Genomic DNA, 27651 nt, shown 5'->3' on the forward strand with positions numbered 1-27651 from the left:
TTGTCATTGTTATTCCACAGTTTATATAATTACAATGTAACAACTTACTTATGTACTTATACAGGTAATTACATAGTAGTTACAGTGTAATTATGGACACAATCTAAAGTGTTACCGAAATGGAAATCTTTAATACATATTAAGCTATCTAGTTGGATACTAACAGATCAAGAAAGCCTGAACTTTGCCTATATGATTGTATGCCACACGAGTCCTTTTAAAATCATAAACCCATTGGTATTTCTCAAATCTGTTATTATCTATTCATGGTTAGTTATGGAGACTATTACAGATCTAACCCAGCAAACATGCACATAGTTGGCAGACCATGGACAGTGTTGACTTGGGAAAGCCCAACTAAATATCACACTGGCCCAATGTGAGGGCTGCTACGAGGGACCCCTTAACAAAGTTCTCCTAGTGGCAAAAATGGGTTAATGGTTGGCAGCTCAAGTTCAGTAAGCCCCTCACTAGCCCATAGATAGTTTGGTAACGTCGGCCGATGTAACCATGACCCCATAGTTTCCCATTTTTTAATGTTTTTGTACAGTAAGTAATGCAGTGATTTAGCATTTTCGGTGTAAGTATAAATAAGAATTTGAATGACTTCAAAAAGTATTGGTTTTATATTGGCTAAAACTGCAGTTTTTATATACATTGTTGGTAATGTTTCTTTGTGTTCTAACACCTCAAAAACAAAAAAAAATAAAAAGCTGGACTAGTACCAATAAATGCAAAGGCATTTTGTGTTTTGTAAAAGTAAATAGATTAAAGCCACATTGGAATTTTTTATTCCTGTTTTTTCTCATGAATTAATTAATTGTAAATAATTAAACATTTTAATTTATAAAAAAATCAACTAAACACAAAAGAAAAGTTTCAACAAAAGGACCAGTAAGGGGAAGTGCAGAGCTAGCACTGGTGCCTCACTGTGTGGATATCAGGGTTCTCATCCGGGGTCCTCCTTGTGTGGGGTTTGTGTGTTTTCCTCGTCTCCATGATGGTTTTCTCCTACAGTCCAAAATCATGCAAGTTAGATGGACGGCTGGTGCTAACGTAGCCCCCCATGCTGTGTGTATGAGTGTCAGCGGGCCAATTCTGTTGCGAGGGTCATTCCTGCCTGTGTCCATTGCTTGCTGGGATAGACTCCAGGTGCCCGGCAACCCCACCTGTATGTCTTTCAACTGTGAGAGGAAACCGGAGCACGGAGAGGAAACCCATGCAGACACGGGGAGAACATGCAGACTTAGACCTGGATAAGCAGGTCTAAGAAATGGATAGATGGATTAGTATGGCATGGACTTTTTTCCAGGTTCATAACAAAATTTGGCCTTCCTGTCTGTTTGCCCACACTGTTTGGGACCAATGTTGCCCCGATGTGCAAATCCCAATTGTGCCACATTGTTATCTGTCCCTTTAGGGCCAATATGTTTGCCCACACTAGGCCTGCACTGGCTCAGTGTCTGTTTATTTACTTGGAAATAAAATATTCTTTCTGGAGCTTTCATGTGGATGACTCCTTTGGGAACCAAAAATGGTTCCCCTATATGGCGTCACTCCAAAGAACCACTTTGGCCCCTTTATTTTCAGAGTGAAGACATGTCAAACGAGCCATCAGATGAATAACTATAACTATGAACAGTCTGATATTCAAAACAAAGAGAGTGGAAATTTTAACTTTTTAAACGTCATCAACATGATGTGAAGGATTTTAAACTGAATGACGATGGATGATGCAGGTGGGGTGAGAAAATGAAAAGGAAGGAAAAATATGAGGTGAAAAGTAAGACAGTGACGTATAATACATATATATACAGCTGGACAAACAGATGTGTGGGGCCACATACAGACTGACAGACAGACAAAATGACTACCAGTGGGGTATGTACAGTAAACGTCAAGATGGAAGACAGTAATGTATAGAGACTGGAGTATGGAGAACAAATCCTGCATTATAACAAACAGAAGGAGGTACACAGGAGAACGTGCAGATCACACAAAAAGACATGGATAGACCAGCAGACAGACGCGCTGACACGGCGGACGCACCATTGCTCTGCCTCCAGCTGACCCGGTATCCTGTTGCTCTAGCAACACCACTCCATGCGATTTCGATCTTGCTGCTGCTTGTGTCTGTGACTCTGAGATTGGAGACTTCACCCACAGTCGTGGCTTCTGTCCAAACAAAGAAAAAGAATGTGCTGAACAAGCAGGAAAAGAAGCCAGGAAGATTTCAGGCTGATCGTTGTAGATTTTCATACATATCTAGTTGTTAAGAGTCCCACAGTCTCTCTAACAGACACTTTGCTTTCTCACCTGTCCTGGTGTTTACTGTCTGAGGTGGGCTTTCCCGTGTACCAATAAGAGTGGACACCCCAATTGTGTATCCCAAATCCTCTTGCAAACCCTCAATGTCATAGGAGGTGATATTGCCAGGGACCACTCGAGATGCCTCTCTTCCTATCAAGAAACAGACAGAAGTGAAAGGTCATCACACTAAATGGGATGTTGATCACCGCCAGCAGATAGAAAGCTTCTTATTACCGCCACTTGTTCTCCATGTGACCTTGTACCCTGTTGCCTGTGAGACACCAGTCCATGCAACACGGATTCGAGAGCTTCCAGTTTCAACAATTCTCACATTGGTGACCGCTGGAACTGTTACTTCTTCTATTGTCATAAGCAGAATACACACACAATAAGTAAAAACCATACCCACTTCTCCTTCAACCACATAATGTTCATTATTAGCACCTCAGAACGTTCTTTCTCTCTTCATTAGAGACTCACGTCATCATCCTCACCTCACTCCAAGCTCACCTGTCTTGAAAGTGACGCTCACTGGGTTTCCCTCTTTGTTCCCCACTAGTGTGATAACCCTAATGTTGTAGGTCACTCCTGGTGAGATGTTTTCAATGTCGAAAGAACTCTGGGATCCAGATACCTGGCGCGTCAGCTCAGACCCATCTGTTAAAAAAGGGCTAGAATTCACCATATTGGAAAAATCAAGGGACATAGGAGAAGATAAGGTGTCACACACGTGCGCTTAGGGGGCAGCCAAAAGTTCCAAATAAGAGAAAAAACACAATAGACAGAGGGTTGGACAGACATACAGAAGACTAACAATTATTTTTCATCGCAAAACTACTCTACCCAGTTGACAACATCACTTCCAGTCAATAAAAATGACATCACTTCCGGTTCCCTCAAGATGATGTCACTTCCATCATCTCCTGATTACATCACTTCCGTCCCCTCTGGAAGACATCACTTCCTGTTCCCGTTTTGCTGTGTCATTTCCTGTTCCTCTGGCATGTTCTAACTTCCTCTGTACTCATAAAAGAACCTGAACTACTATAACCATTTCTCAACTTTATTTCATACATCTGGCCACAGTATCATTCTCGATTGATTACTCTGCATTGAAGATATTATACAGGGAATTCCCCCACCACTTTATGTTTGTTTTTGTCTTTTTAGTTCTTGACAAAGGGAATAATACCACCTTCAAAGAGGTGGTCCATGAAAAGATGTACCACAAGTTCAGACATGACAGAGTCATTACCAAACAGTAGTGCTAAGGGGAATTTCATGAAAGTTTAATTTTGGTGGATAAAACCATATTGCAATCATCAATGAGCAAAACAAAGTGGGCAGTCAAGTGCCAATCTTCTCCAAGGAGCTGTCCAAGTGGTCAAATGATATGGTTTAAGAAAATTAAAATTGCAATGAGCCATTGCTGGCTGATCAGAGAGATGCATTTCATGGGCTTTTTAAAAAGCAGACAAAAAGGGGCACAGGGGACCACAATGGATACAATGTTCTCTCACCTTGTGTGTTGCGGATGATAATCTTATAACCAGTAGCCCCAGAGACCCCATTCCATATGAGCCTGACTCTGCTACCTTGCAGGCTGAGGACTCGAAGATCAGAGACACCCCCCACATCCACCAGATCTGCAGAAAAGCACAACAAGTTGTCTCTTTTTGCCTCTGTATACATGCCACCTGTTGGACATACCATTGTATATCCCCCTCACCTGCACGAACAGTGATAGTGACTGGTTTGCTCTCTCGATTTCCCACTATGGCTGTTAATTTGATCACATAGGACACACCACTCTGCAGGTCCTCTAGGTCAAAGGTCGTTTGATCCCCAGAGATACGTTTTGTGACTTCTGAACCATCTGGTATATACAGAGAGGAAAATATTTCTCGTCAGGATGTCTGCATACTCACATGCCAAGAAGGTAAGTGGAAGGAAGGCACTACCAGACTTATAGTTCCCTTGTGGCTACTTCATCTCCAGATGGAGTGTATAACTACCCACCTTCAGAGTTTGTGATCTGAATGCGATATGCTGTCGCACCAGTTACCCCTGTCCAGCCAAGCCGGACAATATTTCCTGTTGTTTCAAGAACACGTAGATTTGTGACACTGCTCACTGCTGGAAGTTCTGCAGACAAAAAAGCAAATGAAGTAAGAGCCTGGCACCAACTTAGGTGGAAATGACCACATGGAATGTGCAGGTCTCCCTTTTGGCTCAAGCATCATTTCTTACCAGTCCCAGAGGCAGAGGCCGGTGTGGCCACTTCTCGTCCATCGTAGAGGGTGTACAGGGTGATAGTGTATTCGGTGCCTGGCTGAAGGCCAGTAATTTCATACTGGTTTATATTTGCTGGAAACGAGAGACTCTGAAAGCCTTGACCTGTAGACAAGAGTAGCAAAGCATCCTTAGACTTCAACTGCAATTCTACTGCCATTCCAGGATCAACTGGGGGAAAAACTTTACCTGTAGCTTGTTTCCACTCCAGCCGGTACCCACGTGCTGTGCTAATCAGGTTCCAAGTGACGCGAATGGAACTGGGCCCGATAGCATATGTCCTCAGAGTCTGTGGCTCTTCACTCTCTGTAAAAATGAGGAGATAAAAGATTTCACAATGAAAGGAATTGGCAGTCCCACCAACCTACTGACCAGCAAGAAGTGTCTGGATTTGATTTACAGAGCCAGCTGAACCTGTCACCCAATGGCCTGTGCGAAAATACCATTACATCTCACGGTTAGATACCACACAGATACAAGATGCCTCACTACAATGATTTGGTAGTGGCATCCCCATCATTAGGTAGAACACACATGAAGGACAGCATTTGGAGCCAACAAGCAAGAAGTCCACTTCTCCAATTTATGATAACTCCCTTGATGCCTTAAGGCCAAACAAACCAAGAAGTAAAAAAAGGCACCATTGGCTTAATTTCTTCATTGAAGTTTTGTTTTGCTCTTCTTTGTATCCTAGCTGTTTCATTTGTTTACATGTATGATTAATTTATTTTGAAGAAGGCAAATAAAGATTAATATAATATATTTGACTAAAAGGCCTTTTCTCATTTTATAATGGGATATAGTGCCTAATGAACTAGACTGCAAGCTCTAAGGTTTCCAGTTCAGCAGCCACCTTCAACTCACTTTGTGACCCTGATTAAATCACCAAATCTGCCAGCATACTATGCCTACCTAAAATAAAATAATAAAAATAAATAAAACACACATGCACACACATAGGGAATCCATTCCCGGATGGGTTTATCCATTCCCGGGAATTCGGGAATCCTGCATGTCATTCCTGGGAATCCCTGGGAAAATGTATGGCAGGAACCAAAGTTCATGGTAGGGCATAAACAAGCACTCACCAGATTTATTTAAAAATTGTAATTAAGCTAATAGTGACACCTTTTTGACGTGAAGTGAAAAATCCATGCTGACACTGGGAGACCATGCCCATGCATACTCCACACAGAGAGCCGACCAGAGTTCATACCCAAATCCTTTGACTTGTGACACAGCAGTGCATTGGTATCTGCTGCACCATTATGTGCTCACTAACAGAAGCCATTTCACGTGTTTCGGCAAGATTTACCATTTTTCATAAGCTGTCTATCTGAACACAGCAATGAAAATCACATTTTGAAAACTGGAACTCTAACAGCATGCCCTACTAATAAGCCCAGATCAAGAACAGTTGCTGAATATACTCTGCCATATAAATAAAGTGTCATTAAATGTTGTTATTTCTCCACTTTCAAATCCTTGCAATGGTTGGTCCTTTTAGGTACTACAACTGAAAGTGAAACATAAGTACTGTATTGTATACGCAGAACAAGTAAAATATAAACTAATAATAAAATGTGATACCAATGTAAAATTGTAAAGTAAATCATTTTGTCTGATCAGGTGCCAGCGAGCAGTGACATTTAGCATGTTGATTAGACAAGTAAGTAATCACTCTGTACTCGGTATGTGTGAGAGCAGTCTTAAACTAAACTAAACCAAACAAAACATTCCTGCTTAAAATATCAAGATGTGGAACAGATTTTCATGCTAATGGAGGCCAGGGCATTGTAGAAGATAATAAGTTATACAGTATAGTATAGAGTTGAAATTAAACCACTTATGTATGGACTACATGCATAACTTATAATGCATATTATGCCATACTTCTCAGCTTAATGTAAAACATTCTTTTAATGTCTATTCCAACTCTGAATGCTTTGCATTCATGAAATAAGTTACAATATTTTACAGTCATAAATCTCGTCAGTAAGGTTTCAGCCCCCCAGGCACCACTGATTATATCACACAGCACGTGTAGGCACTCAGGGGTTATTGGAGAACACCATGATTACCTAACACGACAAAAGTAAATTTGTGTTGATAGCCCATTTGAAAGACGCCCAACTCCTTTGTGGAGTTTGTTTAATAAGGAAGACGTCAGATTTTGTTGACAGTTTGTTGTATTACTAAAACCATGACCATTGCGCCAGCCTTTCTGCCTCATCCATAAAAGCATTGTGTGGGCTGATACGACCGAGTACTGTCAGAACTGCTGCTGTGGTTCATCAACATGACTGTCTGTTTCATTACATTCCAATTCAAGAACTTGATTGATTTTTGGAAAACACTAACTGGTGTTTCTGCACAGTGACTGTGTAAGTAGCAGCAGGACTTGCTGCATGTTTTGTTGAGTGCTAAAGGTACAGTATAAGATCTGCAAAAATGCAGGACTTCACAGTCATATTGTTGCCAGTATAACGTTGAATGCAAAAAATAATTGAATACATAATCTTGCCAGTCCCGCCAATATCTTTTTGATGCACCATTCTGAAAGAATCAAGTGTTTATTAGGCCTGATTCCATTCATGGATACTACTCTATCCAAATAGTAATGCCTTCAGATATAAACCTGTGGTCAGGTCTGACCTCATCTTACTGCCACCTACAAACCTGTTGTTGAGCACAGTGGCTCTATGCTATCCAAGTTTATCTGTGTTGTTTATTTTATTTATTTTTTGGAACTTTAATTTGACAAAGTATAACCTTTCCTATCTACCTACCTATTATAGTGAGGGCACTCAAACAGATGTGTTTTTCAAAAAGGAGATTCAAATAAAAGAACAGACGTTCAAATGATGCTGTATACTTTAATTAATTTCCTTACTGCACTAGATTTTCTAGTTTCTTATTTCCCTGTGTGTGTTTCACTAACTGTGTATGTACAGTATGTATTCTCCAGGTAATCCAGCTTTCCTACCATATTACACAGACATATATCAACTTTCAGTTACTAATTGGCCCACCATGGGTGTGTGCGTGAGTAGGCCTTGGGATACACTAACATTCCCCCTCCTGGCCTGGTGCCATTGCAGCCCCCGGTGAAGCCTGGGTAGACCTTGTGTTGTTGTGAGTCTGAGCTGGATTACCTGCCTTTGAGACTCTTACGTTATGAATATCTTTTACAGTGGCATTGGCAGCAGCACACGTGTTGAATTGTGTGATCCTAGGTGAATTCCACTATGTAGTTTACCACTGAATGTTGAAATCATAAGTAATGGATTGTATTATTGCTTTGTATTTATGAAGCAGTTTGCGAAATTTGAATGGACTACAAAAATGTTAATATATATATATATATATATATATATATATATATATATATATATATATATATATACTGTATATTTTTGCATTCATTTCTTAATTTAGTGTGATAATTTATTTGTATTATTTTCTTGTTATTATTACATCATTTCATTGTTTTGTTTATAATTTTGACTACCATTTTGTTTATCACAGCTTCGGTGGCCATTTTGTGGATAGTAATGCTGTGTTCATATGCTTTCGGACTATCTGTGAGTTGGGATGTTTCACCTTCCCACTTCAACTCTTATATGTTGGTTTCCAGTCGAACTGTTCAGAAAAATGCAAAGTCGCTGTCGATTTGTTACTCGGTTTGCAAGAAAAGGAAATCTATACTAATAAAAGGCAAAGCCCTCACTGACTGACTGACTGACTGACTGACTGACTGACTGACTGACTGACTGACTCACTCACTCACTCACTAATTCTCCAACTTCCCGTGTAGGTGGAAGGCTGAAATTTGGCAGGCTCATTCCTTACAGCTTACTTACAAAAGTTAAGCAGGTTGCATTTCGAAATTCTACACGTAACGGTCGACAACATCCGCCATGTTAAACTTTCTAATTTATGGCCCCATCTTCAAGAAATTTGGTACGTGGGTTCCCAACGCTAACTGAATCCTACATACGTACATATATACGTCCATAGCCTGAAGCTCGGTCCACACTCTGAATCCTCAGGGCACTCCTAAGCATATCTAATTTTGAAGGTTGGGGCACCAATAATGTTACTGAGAAACTTACAGCCACCGAAACTTTGTAATGGCACGAGACTTCAGGTCACATGCCTGCAAAAGAACCTAATTGAGGCAACTATTTTTACTGGCGGTGGCTTAGGGGAGAGAGTTTTTATTCCTCGCATCCCCGTTATACCCTCTGATCTCCCATTTCAATTCAAACGCCTCCAATTTCCAGTAAGGCTCTGCTTCGAAATGACAGTAAGTCTCAGGGATAGACCCTACAAAAGGTTGGCATTGATTTGAGGCAAGATTGCTTTTCACATGGCCAACTATACGTTGCATGCTCAAGAGTAAGCTCAGTGCACAGCTTGGTCATATTACAACCGGAGGGGCGAACTGACAACATGTAAAGAGATCCTTAACAAATAATTATTGGTACATTTTCCCTCAGTTTATTATTTAAAATTTTAAAGCAGTACTTCGCCGCTGCAAAGCGCGGGTATTTTGCTAGTTAAGGATAAATGGCATTTCTTTGTGGAAATAAGGAACAAAATAAATATATATGAATATGTATCTCTTTGCTCCAAATCCATTTTGACCAAAAAAATGCCATTTAGGGCTGGCCAGGTTATAGGTTTTACTTTAAACAATTGACTAAGGTGGAAGGTCAGTGTTATTTCACAACTCAGACTATTTGGGTTGGTTTGTTTTGTTCAGATTTTCCGGAAGGCTCCCTCAAGTGTGTTGCAAAAAAGTATGTTTATCTTGGATTCATTTCAAAAGGACTTCATGTGGTATTTTCGACCCAACAACTCGGATTTACCGTCTGTCCGAGAGCATGTGAACACAGTTTAACGCAGTCCCTTTGCCACCACATGATGCCAAGACGGTGTCAATTATGATATCACTCCCTGGAAGTATATAAGGAGAGAGTGTGCTTTCTTTAGTGTCCAAGATTTTGGATTTCCAAAACAAACAATTAATTTTGGTGTTGGGAGCTGGCTTTCCAAATAAGCATTCAGAGCAAAAGTCTTTTCACGTGTTCGTTCCTACTTTTATTTTTATATTTATGTATAGGTCTTACTTTTGCTTTTATGGTGGTTTGCGGTTTTGACCAATGCAATTCCTTTGACTACAATTTTTGCCTTAAAGGAATACTTCACACATAAATGGTATTTTTTATGTTACTTACCCCAGGAACCTTGTAGTTGTGGCCAAGAAAAATTTTAATCTTACGTTTCCAGGCAGTAGGGAGAGAAAGAAGTTTATGATCTAATAGATGGCAAAAGCAACCAATGCTGTACAATGGCAAACATGTGAAAACATCCATGGAAAAAAGCAAAAAAATTCTCACATTATTCATGTCACACAATTCAAATGTCTGTTATCAAGTTGTATGATCAAAGTGCATGCTTTTATGCTAACGTATTGTTAAATGATTGTTTACAGAATTATTAGCGTGCACATAAACAGGAAACCTATAGCCTCATAGGATTTGCTTTTTGAACCGAAGACCCGCCTTTCCCCTTCATTCATTGGTCAAGAGTCCTGCCTTCAGTTCAAAACTCCTTCCCATGAGGCTGTATGTTTCCTGTTTATGTGTGTGCTGTTAATTCCGAAATTATCAGTATTTTAACAATATTTTAGCAAAAAAAGCAGTTGTTCTGCCTGTTTTGAGCATACGGACACCGGGATTATGTGACACGAGTAACATGAGATTTTTTTTTTCCTTTCTGTTGCTTTTTGTTGTTTGCCATTGTACAGCACTGGTCACTATTGACTTCTGCTACGTCATAGACTTCTTTCTCTCTCCGTTCTGTATTAAAATATGACATTACATTTTTTTTTTCGGCAATCACTACAAAGTACATGAGGTCAGTCAGTCAGTCATTATCCAACCCGCTATAACCTAACACAGGGTCACAGGGGTCTGCTGAAACCAATCCCAGCCAACACAGGGCACAATGCAGGAACAAATTCCGGGCACACACCGCAGCGCGCACACACACACACACACACACACACTAGGGATAATTTAGGAAATCCACGCAGACACGGGGCGAACATGCAAACTCCATGAAGGACAGGACCTGGGAAGTGAATCCATGTCTCCTTACTGCGAGGCAGCAGTGCAACCACTGCGCCACCGTGCCATAACAAACACAAAAATATTTTCAGATAGAGCATTCCTTTAACATCTCCTGGTCCTACCTAAAAAAAACAACATTTTGTACTGCTTTCCAACAATGCCAAATCTATAAGGGAGAATAAATAGGTTTCAAAGTGTTTTCATATTTACAGAGCATTAATAATAAATACAAGATAGTTGACTCTGACCTACAAGAGCTTTTTTGAACGGTTTATGTTGAAGCACCATTCTAATTCTCTAGGCAAATTAAACATTAGATTACATCATAAAAACTGTTCATTTCATATCTGGGTATGCAGTGCTCAGTAATATCACATATTATAAGAAGGTGCTGCGGAGAACCACATTCAGTTCTCATCAGTACACTAAAAAAGCCATAAGAGCATCAAACACACAGGTAAACCAAAGGACCAAGTTACAGTACATGATCTAATCTGATGAGGTTAGTAATGAGTCTGTTCAGTTTTGAACAAAGAAAGAGCCTGATCTACAGTAGTTTTAAGCCTTCACTAAAGCTATTACAGTAAAAGAGAATGACATTTTGTTTTAAATTTAACATGAAAAACATTAAGCACTCCTTCACACAAAGGATAGTGGAAATCTGGAATAACCTACGAAATTATATTGTTGAACTGGAGACCCTGACGGATTGAAAAAAAGAGCCAGCTAAAACATTAAGGAAATGTTACGCATTGTCCATCCAAGTGAGATTAAAGGACAGCACAGCCTCTTATTATTCTTTAAATCATGCACATGCATATGCATTGCACACCGATGACTTGTTCATTCATCAGCAGCACAGGTATGTATGACACCTCTGTGGAGTCTGCCGTCAGTTGTAGCCATTCAGTCAAGCAGGAGAATGCAGAGGCCTGTAGCAACACCCCAACTGTTAGCCAATCCAGAGGCAGGAAAAGCACTCGCTGCAACAGCAGGTTTGGACAGGCAAAAGCAGGTGGCAAACGCCCTGCACAGACGCACGTGTCCATCAGCGCGAAACTCCTTGGGCCTCCCTCGTTTGCTGAAATGTTTTATTGTTATTCATTTGATCCTTTTTAAGTAAATTGCATCTAATGTATTCACAACGGTTAATATCTAGAAAAGGGTTTGGCAATAGATTAGACAAGTATAAAAAGATAAGCAAATTATTAGTTAAGTAGATAACAGATGTGTAGAGTATTTTTGTGATCCAATGTAAGAAATTACTTAAAATTTCAAGGGATAAATAAAAAAACACAATGTTTGATCAATACACCAAAATCTAACGGGTCAAATTCACAATGTCCAAACATCAGTCTATGATTTTTACCATTAAAATCCATCCATCCATCCATTTTCCAACCCGCTGAATCCGAACACAGGGTCACGGGGGTCTGCTGGAGCCAATCCCAGCCAACACAGGGTACAAGGCAGGAACCAATCCCGGGCAGGGTGCCAACCCACTGCAGGACACACACAAACACACCAAGCACACACTAGGGCCAATTTAGAATCGCCAATCCACCTAACCTGCATGTCTTTGGACTGTGGGAGGAAACCAGAGCGCCTGGAGGAAACCCATGCAGACACGGGGAGAACATGCAAACTCCACGCAGGGAGGACCCGGGAAGCGAACCCAGGTCCCCAGGTCTCCCAACTGTGAGGCAGCAGCGCTACCCACTGTGCCACCGTGCTGCCCTACCATTAAAATATTGCAGGCTAATGATCAGTCAAGTGGGATGAAATGAAAGAACTTGTGCATTCGCCTTCCCCATTAGTCCTGCAGTTGGGACAAAATTTTAAAGAAAAAAACACAAAATCATCGTCTTTAAAGAGCAAAATATGCTGGAGTAATTTTGCAAAAAAATTTATGAACCTCTAGAACTTTACAATGCTAATAACTCTGCCAGGTGTCATTTAGACTAAATGATTCATGTTTGACTCACATTCTCACAAACAACATACAAACGGACATCACTTCAAAGTTAGCCAAACTGAGTTCAGGGATGTGTAACATCTGCAAATGAACTGAAAATGCACAATGATAATAATTTCCTGATACACAGACTATACAGCATGAAGTATTTTTAGCTATTCCAAGAGAACAGTCTTCATGTAGGAATAGGGTTGTCATTAAGCTCTATCTGTTTATTTCTTTTACAAACTAAGGCAACAAATATAAACAGGTCTGACTTTCTAGCCAATATAACTGATAGCACCTTCTTACAGATCTTTAAACTTTGTGAAGACTGTTAATAGAGATAAGTCTGCTTTGACAATGAAAATTAATTGGAAGGAAGCTCCATTAAAAAATTTCTTCAGAGATATCTCTGCCACCAGTGGTAGTCTTACATACTGCACCCTCTGGCTAAGATTTTTATGTAGTACTAGATGTGTAAGGCTGTGCTGTAAAAAGCCCAGGCTCCAAGAAACCATGGATTCTGGCACTTCAATCAATCAATCGCATTGGTTGTGCATTAGCGGCTAAGTGAGATTCTCTTTCCTCTGAGGTTTCGTTTTGCTGACGTGCTCGCCTCCATTGTCTATCAGCGGCTATGCGAGTTTCTCTCTCCTCGGAGGTTTCGTTTTGCCAATGTGCTCGCCTCACTTGTGTATTAGGAGCTAAGTGAGGTTCTCTTCATCGGCGGTTTCGTTTTGCTGACATGCTCGCCTCCATTGTCCATCTGTGGCTAAACGAGTTTCTCTCTCCTCTGAATTTTCGTTTTGCCGATGTGCTCGCCTCGCTTGTGTATTAGCGGCTAAGCGAGTTTCCCTTTTTTCAGTGGTTTCGCCAACAGAGACGGTTTCTTTGAGCTTCATGCTGCAGCCTTGGACTTCCGGGTCACCTTGCACTTGCGGGCAGGACAGACAGACACACACACTTCCACGTGTAGATGTTTACATATTAGATAGTTTGGATTGATTAGTCTGGTTACTGCCACTGTGGCTTCCGGTCGCCATTTTTTCTGTGTTGTAAAGAGAATAAGTGTCAAAATATCATACATCTATTGGTATTAATGTGAAGGGATAAGGTACTGGTGCAAAACACTAGGTCATGACAAAAAAATGAAGAAAGGAACATAATAACCCTTTTAATTCTTTTCAGGGACACCAGAGTCAAAGTCTATTCTGACAATACAGAATAAAACATGGATACAGCACATGGGCAAGCATCCCGGCCAGGATGGAGTGTGGTTGCTTACCTGGACAAGACGCCAGGCCTTCAGAAGCATGAGAAGGGAGGCAAGGATCAATCTGCCTTGGTCAGGAGACTAGCATGAGATGTCAGTACAGAAGCGGGTATTCTGGCATCCCTGCAGGGTTGTACCAAGCAACAATACCCAGTTGGGAGGCCAAGCCACTGAGACAAAAGGACAGGGGAGACAACCTGTCAGGGACTTCATGCTCCCCCTACACATTAGGTGGCAGCATCCCTGAGCTACAATACCAGGGATGCTGGGAGCTGTAGTCCCATAGGGTAGCCTTGTCAGGTACTGTGGGTGCTGCAGGGATCCCTGATCCCTACTTTGTGGTTTTTCCACTTGATCCAGAAGAACTTCCAACAGGCTATGCTGTAGCACCGGAAGTACTTCTGGATTTAAGATAAATGAAGCTGCCAATCACCTCATCCAGGTGGGCTGGAGTTAGGTGAAAGATGACAAAGCTTGCCTGGAGGAGTGGAGGGAGAAAGAAAAGAAAGAAGCAGGGAATTGTGCCTTTTTAATAATTACAAGATGCTTTTGGTAAGGTATATGTATAAATAAAACTTTTATTTGAACCCAGGACTCGTGTTATGGTGGGATGCTTTGGGATGCTGTAATGCCCCCTACTTGGTCACATTAGGAATCCATTCTAAATGCCTCCCCGCATTCCATCTTAAGACCTACTTAAATACACATGAGTGCGGCCAGTTTACAATCACAAACAACTTAACACCCATATCTTGTAGAATGTTGCTAGATTTCTTAGAGGAAAATCCATGGAGACATGGGGAGAATGTTTAAAGTTCGCACAGACAGTGACTTTGAGTGAGATTTGAACCCAGAATGCTGTAGTGCTAACTATCTTGCTTCAACAATGAAGAAAATGTAGGAAGCAAAATGACCAAACCTACTGTACATGCAGCAAGCACTGCACCAGTAAGTATGTGTTTTGTTCATTCACTGCTAAGTGACCGAGGTGCAAGGCTGCTGTTGGCAAACATGGCTGGCTGCCCATCTCTGTTAGCAACAGCAATCACAACATAGGCTATCCTTTGGCTCCTGCCGGGTAGCTGGCTGAGCAAGCTGTGATTGTAAATCCTACTGCCCTCCTGAGGGAAGTGATCGATGCCAACAACCTTTGATTGTTTAGCACACAACTTCTTCATATTGCTATTAGGACACATCAGGTTCTCAAATTTGAAATTTTAAAGTTTTTATGCTTTGTGCAGGTAGACCAATAAGTAACACCACACTGCATACAATTATACAATTAAATATGAAAAATCTTCTTTCGTTGAAGTGGCTAATTTCAGATAGGGGGTCTGGTCAAGTCAGCCTATCTCTTGTAAAGTCACACTACATTACAAATCCAGTGATCACTGCAGCTACAATTTGGGCAGAGTGGTGGCTCTGAGGCTAGGCATCCGTGATGTGCCAGCAATTGGAAGATTGTCGATTTGAATCCTATAAATGCCAGAAGTGACCCTACTCTTTTGGGCCCTTGAGCAAGGCCTTTAACCTGCAATTGCTTCATCCTGGGGATTCCGTTAATCTGCCCTCCAGCCCTGCAAGCAGGTCTTCAAACTTACAGGGAAAACTTGGGGGTAGGTACTAACAGCACTTGGGGGACTAAAGTCCCCATACTTTTTTCTACCCTTTTCTCAAAAAAAAAAAAAAAAAAAATTGTACTAACTCCTAGTACTAACAACTTACTATTATTTTCTTCTAGCATGGTTTTGTGTACAACTTGGTCAGCGGTAACTTGTTTAATGACAGTAGATTTAATCCTAGCCTTAAAGACTGAAGAACAGTCGTAGACTACTAAGCACTGTTGTAAGTCGCTCTGGATAAGAGCGTCTGCTAAATGATGTAAATGTAAATGTAAATGTACTAACCCCTACTCTCTCTTCTGTTTCTTTTTCCGTTTTTTTGTGGTGGCAATCTGCGCCACCACCACCTAATCAAAGCACCATGATGTCCCTACCTTGATGGATTAAAGACCAGAAGTCCACGTGACCATCATTATCAAGTCCTTCCATGAGAACGCTGAATACAACAAGAACTGATTGAGGTCATTTATGTTAGGTAGAATGCCCAGAGGGGACTGGGCGGTCTCATGGCCTGGGACCCCTGCAGATTTTATTTTTTCTCCAGCCGTCTGGAGTTTTTTTGTTTTTTCCATCCTCCCTGGCCATCAGACCTTACTTTTATTCTATGTTAATTAGTGTTCTCTTATTTTAATCATTTTTTTGTCTTTTTTTCTCTTTCTTCATCATGTAAAGCACATGAGCTACATTATTTGTATGACAATGTTGTATATAAATAAATGTTGTTGTTGTTGATTGGCACTCTAGCCAGTGTAAAACAAAACCTCACACTGTTCCAGTGTGGTGCTGAGGTGTCACCTGCTGCACTGGGGTCCCAATCTGGGTGGTTCGTCATGTAATGGGTTCAACAACATGCTGTCAGTGCATGCTCTCAACCTCCTTCTCTACAATTTGGTTTAGTTATTACTATTTAGTTCAGCTTGATTTTCAAAAAGAAATCAAGCATCATGCAGTCTATTTAAGGTTTAAGGTTTCTTTATTTAGTCATGTTTACACAAGAAAACAGTTCTCAGTTGCATCTAATAACAGACAGAATGAAATAAAACAGTCAAATAGAAACAAGAAAGGTTAAGGTAAGGCAGTTAGATAATACATATTTACAAAAAAAAAAAAAAAAGGTTACAGGATATATATCAACAACCTTAATCATTATCTCCGATATTTCTTATTGAAAAGTCGTATGGCACTAGGAAGAAAGGAGTTTCTGGAGCGATTTGTGTGGGTTTTCAAAGCGACTATCCTTCTTGATTTACTGAACTTTAGTTCTACATGTAATGGATGTCTGTCATCAGTTGAGATGATTTCCAGTTTCTTTAACATTACCCTCTGACACACACACAGTAGTCAAATCATCTACAATCAGCCCCAATAACTTTAACTGCATACTTTGTAATCTGCTGGAGCTTTTTTGAGTTTTGGTTTGTCAGACTATTAAACCAGGCAATGAAACTGAAAGTGATCACGGACTGGATCAGACTGCGATAGAAGGACAACATGCAAATGTTGTCAATGCATTTTTATGTCTAGCCCACTTAATCTAGACCAGGGTCGCGGGATGGATGGAGCCTATCCTAGCTAGCATAGGGCACAAAGCAGGAACAAATCCTGGGCAGAGTGCCAGCCAATCGCAGGACGAACACACAACCTAGCGCCAATTTGGCATTGTCAACTCACCTGCATGTTTTTGGACGATGGGAGCAAAAGGCAAACTCCACACCAAGAGGGCCCGGGACATGAACCCTAGTGTTCTTACTGCGAGGCAGCAGCACTACTACTGCCTAACTGTGCCACCCTGTAGCCAATGCAGCTGTTTTAATATTTCTTTAATTGAATCACTGGGACCACTGGAGCATTAAGGGTTTGCTCGTAATGCAGCTTTATGAGGTACAATCCCATTCTTTACACAACCTACAAAACTGATGGAGAATCTATCAAGACAGCTTGATAAAATCATAAATAGCTGACAGCTTAAAAAGTAGAGCATACACAAAAGAAAAGAATAATTCCTTTAATTTTACAACCGTGTACACCTTTGTGTGATATTCTTTAAATTATACACGTTGTAATTGTTCGTGCAGCTGCCACAAAGGTCCACCATCCTGTGTTTGAATTCCATGCCTGGTTGCAATTTTTGTAAGGTGCACAGAATGTCCTCAAGTCTGTCGTCGCTGTTATTGTCCAAAAACTTGTTCTTTCTGTTCTTCTAAAAGATTGGCACGGTGAGTTAATTGGCGTCCGAGTGAGTGTGGGTGGATGTAGCGCATGAGTGCATTCTTTAATGGTTGAATTGGTACCCTACCCTGTCCAGAGTCTGCTACGGCCAGAGATAGGACTGGCCCTTCTATTTTACACTGGTTAGACAATGGATAGACTGGACCCCTTTATAAAATAACTGCAAAATAAAAGTTATATACTGTAGGTTTAAAATGGCCAAAAATGTTGAAATAAATTGATACAATTGATTGATACAAATTTAAAACTAGATTTGCAATGTGTTTAGCTGCTGTGGGAGCTGAAACAAAACCAGAGCAAAAATGCTGGTCTATCGTAGCTCAGAAAGCTAAGCAAGCTACTTCTACATCACATTCTGGGCTCTGTGCAGATTTAACAGTAATTCATCTCCAGTCCCTGTCGACCCTCTCAACCCTCCTTTGAACTCTTCAAATAGACTTTGTGAAAGGGTCACTAAGTGGAAATGTTTTCTTTTCCTGGAAAAGGAAGACATGCTGGTATGCTAGTAAAAAGGGCTCAGAATCCATAGATTGACCAGACTACTGACAAACACAAGCAGACTAACCCCCTAAGACGAGGCACATACCTATCTTGAAGCTTGCCGTTGCAGGAGGGCCTTCTGTGCTCCCGTACAGTGGGAGGACTGTGATGATATATTCAGTATTGACCTGCAGGTTTTTAATCACATGAAAGTCCGAGCCACCGGGAAGATCCAGCTTCTGAACATCCCTTCCTGAAATACGACCAAACATATCCACAGTTAGCGGACAGCTGCTGTAAAGCCACCCATTGTTCTTCTTACATGGACTACCCTCACCTGCGACTGGTCCCCAGACAAGGCGGTAACCAGTGGCTTCACTCTGTCCTCTCCACTTCACACGGACACTATTTTGGGACACGGCCTCTGTGGAGAGCTGCTGAACTTCTTCCAGCTTCACTGCAAAGTGGATTTAGAACAAAAACGGGTTATTCATACTACTTTGCTGCAGCCAACTGAACCAGATTTCAACCACTTCGACCACTTTTCTAGTCTGTTCTCCAACAGAATGCCATGCAGTATCCTAACTACCAGGGCCGGATTTATATGAAAAGAGGCCCTAGGCTATTCCACTTATGAGGCCCTTTCACCTTCCATTTTTAAGTTTGTAAATTACATGAGAGATAATAAAATTTTGCTAACAATTTGAATGTAGGCCCCTCTTGATCTTGAGGCCCTAGGCTGAAGCCTAGTTAGCCTATAGGAAAATCCGGCCCTGCTAACTACAGATAGTCAGCAATTAATACAAAACTATATTATAAGTCACGCCATAAACATGATGAAGCCATGTAGTAAATTAACTGTACCCAAATTCACGCCATACACCCGCCCCATTGCTGCTAATCCTCTAACGCTCAAGCAGTCAATCACTGATCCAAGCAACAATCTGAATGGAGGGAAGTAGGTTATCAGAATGCAGGCAGATAGTCGCTGAAGAGAATTTTATTAAGCATTATATAGCATGACAACACATTCCCAAAGCAGGTTACTTCAACTCAGAGTTACAAATTGGGCATGAGGTACAAAGCACCTCAAAACAGTATGCCAGGCCATCCCAGAGCTTACTCCCATACACAATCATACCAACACTCACATGCACATGGGGTAACTGACTACAGCAACATTTAAAAGAATAAAGACAAGAAACTGGAATGTGTGGTTTTTCAAACTGTGATTTCAGCTTTTGACAATAAAAGAAAAAAAAATCTCAAAGATGCCAAGCTGTTCCAAAAAAAACCGAAATGCAGCTAATCAGAAAAACATGTTTTTGCCAGACTGTGGTCAAACAGAAAACCATTCAAGAATGTCACTGCAGACAGTCATCAAGTAGTGTCCCAACCAGACAGTTGCTGATTGGCAGTGACCAGACCTCATCGAATTCAATCGAAAGGCATCCATTGAGGCCATTGGGACTTTGCTGTAGACAAACATACAAAGCAGCAGCCTCATCCGTCTCCAAAAAATAAAATAATAAAACTACACATGAATACAAACAGCTTATAAGCCACAAGAAAAAGCCAACGCCACAGCCGCTTTTATGCGATTTTGTGAGAGCAGATGAGAAGCTGGTCTTTCGGCCTGCTTAACTGGCCATTAATCATGGTCAGGGGTGGTCCCTCCCCATCCACAAAAAGCATTTTTAAATGAACAGCGTCCCCGACTAAGAACTGTAGCAGCTGGCTGCTGTAGCGCTGCATGCTAACCTTAAAGAATAGGTGAAGTGAGGTCACTATTCACTTATTGATTGCATAGCAGAAATCAAATCCTGGTTTTCTTCAAATTTTCTTAAATTAAATACTGACAGAACTGAGGTTCTCCTCACTGGTACAAAATCAACATTATCCAAAACTGACCATTTTTCATTTGTTAATGATAATTCCTCTGTCTCCCCTTCCCCACAGGTTAAGAGTCTGGGTGTCACCCTTGACAGTACTTTATCCTTTCAGTCCCACATCAATAACATCTCCCGGTCTGCAAATTTCCACTTGTGTAACATTAATCGTATTCGCCCCACAATCACTCCCCACACCACTGCTATCCTCGTTCATAGCCTTGTCACTTCTCGTCTGGATTATTGCAATTCCCTTTTCTTTGGTCTTTCTCGCAAATCTCTTTATAAGCTTCAGCTGGTCCAGAATTCTGCTGCCCGCATCATTACTAGAACCCCCTCTGTTCACCATATCGCTCCCGTTTTGCAGCAGCTTCCAGTTCAGTTCTGAATTCAATTCAAAATTCTCCTACTAACGTTTAAGGCTCCCCACAACCTTGCCCCTCCATATCTGTCTGACCTCCTCCATGTTGCTATTCCCTCCCGTACCCTTAGATCCTCTTCGTCCATCCCACCACTATGGGGAGCAGAGCATTCAGCTTAGAGATATTGAATCATTTTCACTTTTCAAATCTAAACTTAAAACTCATTTGTTTAAGACTGCTTTTTCGCTTTGATTACAATCGCTTTGTCTGATTTTAATTTTTGTATTTTAGCTTTGTTTATAATCTGTGTTTTATCTATTGTTCGGTGTCCTTGAGTGTTTAGAAAAGGCGCCTACAAATAAATAAAATGCATTATTATTATTATTATTACTCTAGTTTTTGCTTTGCTTATCCAAAGCCCCCATGTTTCACAAATCTGTTCACAGAATACTACGAAGAGTAAACTTCAGGTACTTACAGGTTCTTCCTGTGACTATAACTGGAACCGCAGTGCTCTGGGGGTACAGCGGGTACAAGGTAACTACATATTCGGTGTTGTGCTGCAGGTTATCCAGTCTGACTGAAGTGGCACTTCGGCTTAGTCTTCTTTCTTTGAGTTGGCCATCTGGCAACCCTGCCATTCAAGCACACAAGAAGTATAGGAAATGGATAAAAAGAAGACAAAGGAGATTCATCAGATGGCTTCCCCTTATATTGTCACCTTTATTCACAAACTTTGTTGAAAGATAAAGAAAAAAGGACAAAAAGCAATGAAAATGAAAGGAGCTATTGGAAGGATATCCCGTTACAATAATTAAAACAAAGATCTGCTTGAAGAAAAGCATAAAATAATAGGGAAATGGGTTTGCTAACATTGCTTACATTTAATGGCACCTCCTCTCTTCCCAGTATGTGGTGATGGCCCCCCGGGGCATGCATTTTTTACTCACTCATCGCTGCTTAAGCAGGGTGCGGCTTGGGTGCGGCCCAATGTGCCCGTTTCCATAGAAACATTGGGAAGTGTAACGTGTGTGTGTGTGTGAGAGGGGGAACTGGGCCTTAAGTTGCATGCAGGTGAGAAGAACATACAAAGGGAGAGAAAGTACTTGACTTTGAGGTAAGATGATCACGTTACTTCACAGGTCAAGTGAGTGTAATGAAGTGGCTTACTTCAGCGCACTGGAGACCACGCACAGGTCAGGCAATGCAGCAGCCTGTCAGAACGTGAAAGTGCTCTGCTTAAATAATATGGGCTTGGAAAGATGGGTCTGGAATAGGATTGTGGCAGACGGATGTAGAGCATGAAAAGGTTCTCGGCTAAGTTAGGTACCCAGGCCAAAAATGACATCTTAGTGGAATTTTAAAGTGTAAGAACACTCACCTCTAGGACCATAAGTTATCCGATATCCTTGAGGCAATGGTGTAGGTGGCACCCAGGAGAGCTCCAAGAAGAAGTGTCCCGTGTTCAGAATCCGTAACTCTTTGACACCTGGCAGTGACTCTGAGGAGGAAACATAGGCGGCAAATATAGGTACGAGAGTGTTTTTAGGAATTCAAACCATTCCCAAAATAATTACTGGGAAAGAGGCATGAATGAAACCTACACCACAAACTTTCTCATAAGCCACAAAGGCAATTTTAATACCTAAGAAGGGCCCTCTCCCTTTACAATGCAAGGCCATGCATGTGTTTTTCTACCAACTTCCCCTCAATGTGCAGTCACACTAGAGAATATGATCAGCGTACACACAAAATGAGCCCAGAGGATGTCAGTACCACATTGTACAAGCGTTCACTCTGGTGCCTCAATACTTGGCAGAACTGCTCTGCTGCAGCTGTTGTCCATCGAGGCGAAAACAAATTCATCGCCCGTCTTTTCTTCTGTGACCCCTGACTGTTGCATTGGAAGCGATTGGGTGCAGCTGGAATCATTGGGGATTATCCAGAAGTGCAGTAAATTTACCTCTTTGAATTATAGTTATATTCAGTGTCGTTCCTCAGGTGCCGCCGAGAGTGGCAGCCTTTTCAGCAGCTCCGTGTACGACTTTATTTTTCTCTTTTTTATTGATATTCTTTTTTGTGAATTTCCCCTTGGGATTAATAAAGTATCTATCTATCTATCTATCTATAGTTGAAACTAAAGTCTACAAACCCAAGAAGAGCGAGTGTATGAAATTCGCGCATGCGCATAAAGGACTGCATAAGGCAGTGGTTCTCAAATTGTGGGCCCCCCCCCCAGGGGTCAAGAAGTAACAAAAAGGGAGGCGCGAAGATGTGAAAAAAAGAAAACAAGAATTGAAAATATGAAAAATACATCTATTGAAACCAAAACAAATTAACTTAAACTACATTTTGATACTAGAAAAATAAATACAGAGTTAGATAAATGTAGATAAAAGTTAAGTAGGTATAATAAAATATGCATCTATGATATATCATTAATTAAAAAAGAACAAATTGGTGTTAGTGGGCTCCTTTCAAAAAAACGTTAGGGGGGCGCGATTAAAACTGTTATGAAAATTCGGGTCGCAAATACTTAAAGGTTGAGAAACGCTGGTTTAAGGGCTCTAGTAATGGAAATTCCATGAGTTGGCTCTGTGTATTAATGCCCAGACTGGAAGATCGACGACTTTAACATCAGTGACGTCACTTCCAGAATCAGCCAACCTGGACCTGCCTCTTCCTGCCGGAAGTACTTAAAAATGAAGACATCGTCGTCTTAGTCAGTCAGTCAACTGTTAGACCTGCATCTCGAAAGACATTTTGTTTTCTCAATGCCATTTGCACAATGTGTTTTCCTTTCATTCATTTTTATGGGGACTGCCTTCAGGTGCCCCAAAACGTTATGTGTCTCTGCCTCTCTATCTTACAATAGACACCCTCTTAGTTACTTTTGAAAAATATCTAATATTAATTTTACTACAGAGATCTCCACACATGCTAGGTGTAATGTGTTTGAGACCCTTATGTTTAATTGTGAAAAACAACTGTAAGAAACAATAGTAAGCTAGTGGGGTAAAAGCAATAGAAATTTGTATTATAAAATACCTTTTGACTCGCGTTAAACAAACAGAGACCCTGTTGCTCTTTAAACAAATGCCTTACCAAGTGACAACAAAAGCACTGCATTATTATTATGATTATTCATTATTATTATTATGAGAGCTGAGGAGACTTCGTGCCAGCAAAGCAGCGGGTCCAGATGGAGTATCGCCACGACTGCTGAAGGTCTGTGCATCGGAGTTGGGGGGTCCTCTACAGCGCATCTTCAACCTGAGCCTGGAACAGGGGAGAGTCCAGGGGTTTTGGAAAACATCTTGCATCACCCCAGTCCCAAAGGTATCACGTCCTAGTGAGCTGAATGACTTCCGGCCTGTTGCTCTGACATCACATGTGATGAAGACCATGGAGAGGCTGCTGCTTCACCACCTGAGGCCACAGGTTCAACACGCTCTCGACCCTCTGCAGTTTGCATATCAGGAGAAGGTGGGAACGGAGGATGCCATCATCTATATGCTACACCGATCCCTCTCCCACTTGGACAGAGGCAGTGGTGCTGTAAGAATTATGTTTCTAGACTTCTCTAGTGTCTTCAACACAATCCAACCTCTGCTCCTTAGGGATAAGCTGACAGAGATGGAAATAGATTCATACCTGGTGGCATGGATCGTAGAGTATCTTAAAGACAGACCTCAGTATGTGCGTCTTGGGAACTGCACGTCTGACATTGTGGTCAGCAACACAGGAGCGCCACAGGGGACTGTACTTTCTCCGGTCCTGTTCAGCCTATATACATCAGACTTCCAATACAACTCGGAGTCCTGCCACGTGCAAAAGTTCGCTGACGACACTGCTATAGTGGGCTGCATCAAGAGTGGGCAGGAGGAGGAGTATAGGGACCTAATCAATGACTTTGTTAAACGGTGTGACTCAACCCACCTACAACTGAACACCAGCAAAACCAAGGAGCTGGTGGTGGATTTTAGGAGGCCGAGACCCCTCATGGACCCCGTGATCATCAGTGGTGACTGTGTGCAGATGGTGCAGACCTATAAATATCTGGGAGTGCAGCTGGATGATAAATTAGACTGGACTGCCAATACTGATGCGCTGTGTAAGAAAGGAAAGAGCCGGTTATACTTCCTTAGAAGGCTGGCGTCCTTCAACATCTGCAATAAGATGCTGCAGATGTTCTATCAGACGGTTGTGGCGAGCGCCCTCTTCTATGCGGTGGTGTGCTGGGGAGGCAGCATTAAGAAGAAAGACATCTCACGCCTGGACAAACTGGTGAGGATGGCAGGCTCTATTGTTGGCATGGAGCTGGACAGTTTAACATCTGTGGCAGAGTGAAGGGCGCTCAGCAGGCTCCTATCAATTATGGAGAATCCACTGCATCCACTAAACAGTATCATCTCCAGACAGAAGAGCAGCTTCAGCGACAGACTGCTGTCACTGTCCTGCTCCACTGACAGACTGAGAAGATCGTTCCTCCCCCAAACTATGCAACTCTTCAATTCCACCCCTTGGGGGGGGGGGGGGCATCTGGGGGGTTGGGTAAACATTATTATTCAAAGTTATTGTCTGTTTTTACCTGCATTATTATCAATCTTTAATTTAATATTGTTTTTTTCTATCAGTATGCTGCTGCTGCTGGAGAATGTGAATTTCCCCTTGGGATTAATAAAGTATCTATCTATCTATTATTATTATTATTTTCACAACTTGCACTAAGAGTCATCATACATGTTGCTAAAATAAGTCAAGCACTTCTGTCTCACTGGTGAAAACTAATAGAGACCCTAATGGTTAATGAAACAAATGCAGCTCATGTTCCTATATTAATGACAAATTATCAGTCAAAACCCTTCTTACTAACAGATGGGAGAGATCATCGTACTGTTAAAAAACCAAAGAACACTCATCGATGTTAAACCACCAGATTTTCTTGTATTACTGATTTAAAACCAACCAACATGCAAAACAAATATAGGCCCTCTCCCTCTTATTTAATAGTATTAAACCAGCAGGTATCCTGCCAGGAAAACACTACTATATTCTGAATACTGGATGTGCTTCCATACTGGTGTTATACAGTACTAGAAGAGATTCTCCTCCTAGCTGATACAAAACCAACTGAGATGCTCATGTTGATGGATAAAAAACCGCCATCCATGCCCTTTCGATTGATGTATGGCGAAACAAACACTTTAACTGTAATTTCAAGTGTTAAAACTCGTTATACAATACACACCAGTAAAAAAAAGAAAAGGAAATTCTTAACATCTTGTTGACAAAATAAAAAATAAAAAATAAAACAATAAAGAATTCCTTACATAGTGGTGCGCACCGATAGGCACTATCATAATTGGTCAATCAAATCTAAGTTTTTTTATATCAATCTGAAGATTCCCTCGTTCATAACTGAAGTACTACAAGCATTCTCGTATACTATTGCCCATCCAAGAGACATTATGTTTTCAAAAACTGTACCAACAATAAACATTTCAAAGATTACTAAAAGCTAATGGACTAAATTGTGTCCCGGCCTATTATGAAATACTGTCTCAACAAATCCTCTCCCTGACTGCAAAAAAACACCAACAAGTTCCCTCTTACTGGCGAAAAACATTCCATTGTCCTATTTACTGCAGTAAAATGAACAGAAATCCTCTTACAAAGTGCTACAGATTATCTAGCACCATACAATTCCATGACATCCTGACTATGAGGCAGTAGCACCGCCACTGTGCCCCTGTGCTGACCTTTATCTCGTACCACAACAGCATATTTAATTTGTGCTGACGTCTGTCACAATGTTTCCAGTTCAAACGTCAGACCAGCAACATCGACTTTAACTTCCAGTGAATCTCCTCCACTCTTCTTTACACCATGCAGATGATACTTACTGGTGCGGGTCCTGCCAGACACAGACTCTCCCACACTGTTGGGGTACTGAGCAATGACAGTGACTGAGTAGTCAGTGGCTGATTTTAGTCCTCGCAGAATGGTTGTTGTATCTGCAGCCCCCACTGTCACCTATAAACACAAGGTAGGGGTTTTGGTTTTACCAACAAGCATTCTACTCAAAAGGCATTCCTTCTGAAACAAAACCCACTTCCTTCCCACCTCTCTCAGTTCTGCTGTAATCTTCTGTCCCAGGCCACTCAAAGGCACATATTGGACTTTATAACTGGTTACGGGACCCCCTGCTGCTGTCCATCGAACACGCACAGAGTCATTCTGCTCATCCAGGAAAATCAGATTTGATGGACCAGTGAAGGATTCTGAAATGAGAAATGAAGAGTTAACCATTCCAACCTTGTGATGTCCCACATATCCATGCCTAAGATAAGACCAAAGAGAATTACTTACCAGTGTCACCCTTGAAGACCCCACCAGAGGTGGTGCACACTCGTGGGGACACTAGAGCCAGCAGTGTCCTCAGAATTCTAAAATCATTCACATAAAAAGAGAAGTCTGATGTAGGCTTGGAGGCCATTAGGTCCAGCTCCCTCCGGTCTGCGTTTTTAATGCCTAAAAAACAGAGATAAGATTCGCTGGGAAAGGAGCATGAAAACACCTCTGAGACAGTTCTGAAGCTGGCAAGCACTGGGTGAGTCTTAAAGGCACTGCTTTAGCGGGCATCATCAATGGTTATTGTTAGTTTATGGTGCATCAGTCAAAGGCACTTAAGTATGGTGCCTCATCAGAGGCCGATATAATTATAGGCCCTGTTTGATTGTAAATGGACTTCACAAGTGAATGCTGCTGATAAGGCCATTCTCAGAGTGTGGTTATTAATAGCACATTTTAATATAAAGCACTGGCAAAAGACAATGCAGGTTTGTGTCACTGGGTGTTTCCGTACAATCTACAGAAGTGATGGTACCACTGGGCATTATAGGAGGCTCAGCAGGTGTAGGTCATAGTAAGACAATGCTGTTAAAGTGTGAATTTACATCTGTGTGACTAGTTTGGGGAAGCAACAAGTACTTCAGATTCATGACAACAGGGGTGAAGGGAAGCGCTGCTGGTGAAATGCATTTATGCCATTATGGTTATTGATAGAAATTAGCAAGGGAGCTCTTCTAGGCAGT

The 27651-nt window shown here is 41.4% G+C and overlaps 1 protein-coding gene across 5 annotated transcripts in view; it reads right to left on the reverse strand.

Moving 5' to 3' along the window:
• The window catches only part of col7a1 (collagen, type VII, alpha 1), a 173119-nt gene that overhangs the window by 140196 nt on the left and 5272 nt on the right, over positions 1-27651 (reverse strand). For all 5 annotated transcript variants that reach the window (XR_007933886.1, XR_007933887.1, XM_051921176.1 and 2 more), the window contains exons 6-21: positions 26927-27088; positions 26681-26838; positions 26461-26590; positions 21936-22055; positions 21033-21188; positions 18641-18760; positions 18410-18556; positions 4792-4908; positions 4561-4707; positions 4330-4455; positions 4040-4186; positions 3831-3956; positions 2821-2967; positions 2545-2670; positions 2317-2460; positions 2050-2175 (exon numbers count right to left, since the gene is read on the reverse strand). Coding sequence is in view for 3 of the 5 variants with exons in the window: in XM_051921176.1 (XP_051777136.1) it covers positions 2050-2175; positions 2317-2460; positions 2545-2670; positions 2821-2967; positions 3831-3956; positions 4040-4186; positions 4330-4455; positions 4561-4707; positions 4792-4908; positions 18410-18556; positions 18641-18760; positions 21033-21188; positions 21936-22055; positions 26461-26590; positions 26681-26838; positions 26927-27088 (2199 nt within the window). In the remaining 2 variants the exon portion in view is untranslated. The remainder of the gene's footprint in view (positions 1-2049; positions 2176-2316; positions 2461-2544; positions 2671-2820; positions 2968-3830; positions 3957-4039; positions 4187-4329; positions 4456-4560; positions 4708-4791; positions 4909-18409; positions 18557-18640; positions 18761-21032; positions 21189-21935; positions 22056-26460; positions 26591-26680; positions 26839-26926; positions 27089-27651) is intronic.

This window comes from Erpetoichthys calabaricus, chromosome 18 (assembly GCF_900747795.2).
Source record: "Erpetoichthys calabaricus chromosome 18, fErpCal1.3, whole genome shotgun sequence".
NCBI lineage: Eukaryota > Metazoa > Chordata > Cladistia > Polypteriformes > Polypteridae > Erpetoichthys > Erpetoichthys calabaricus.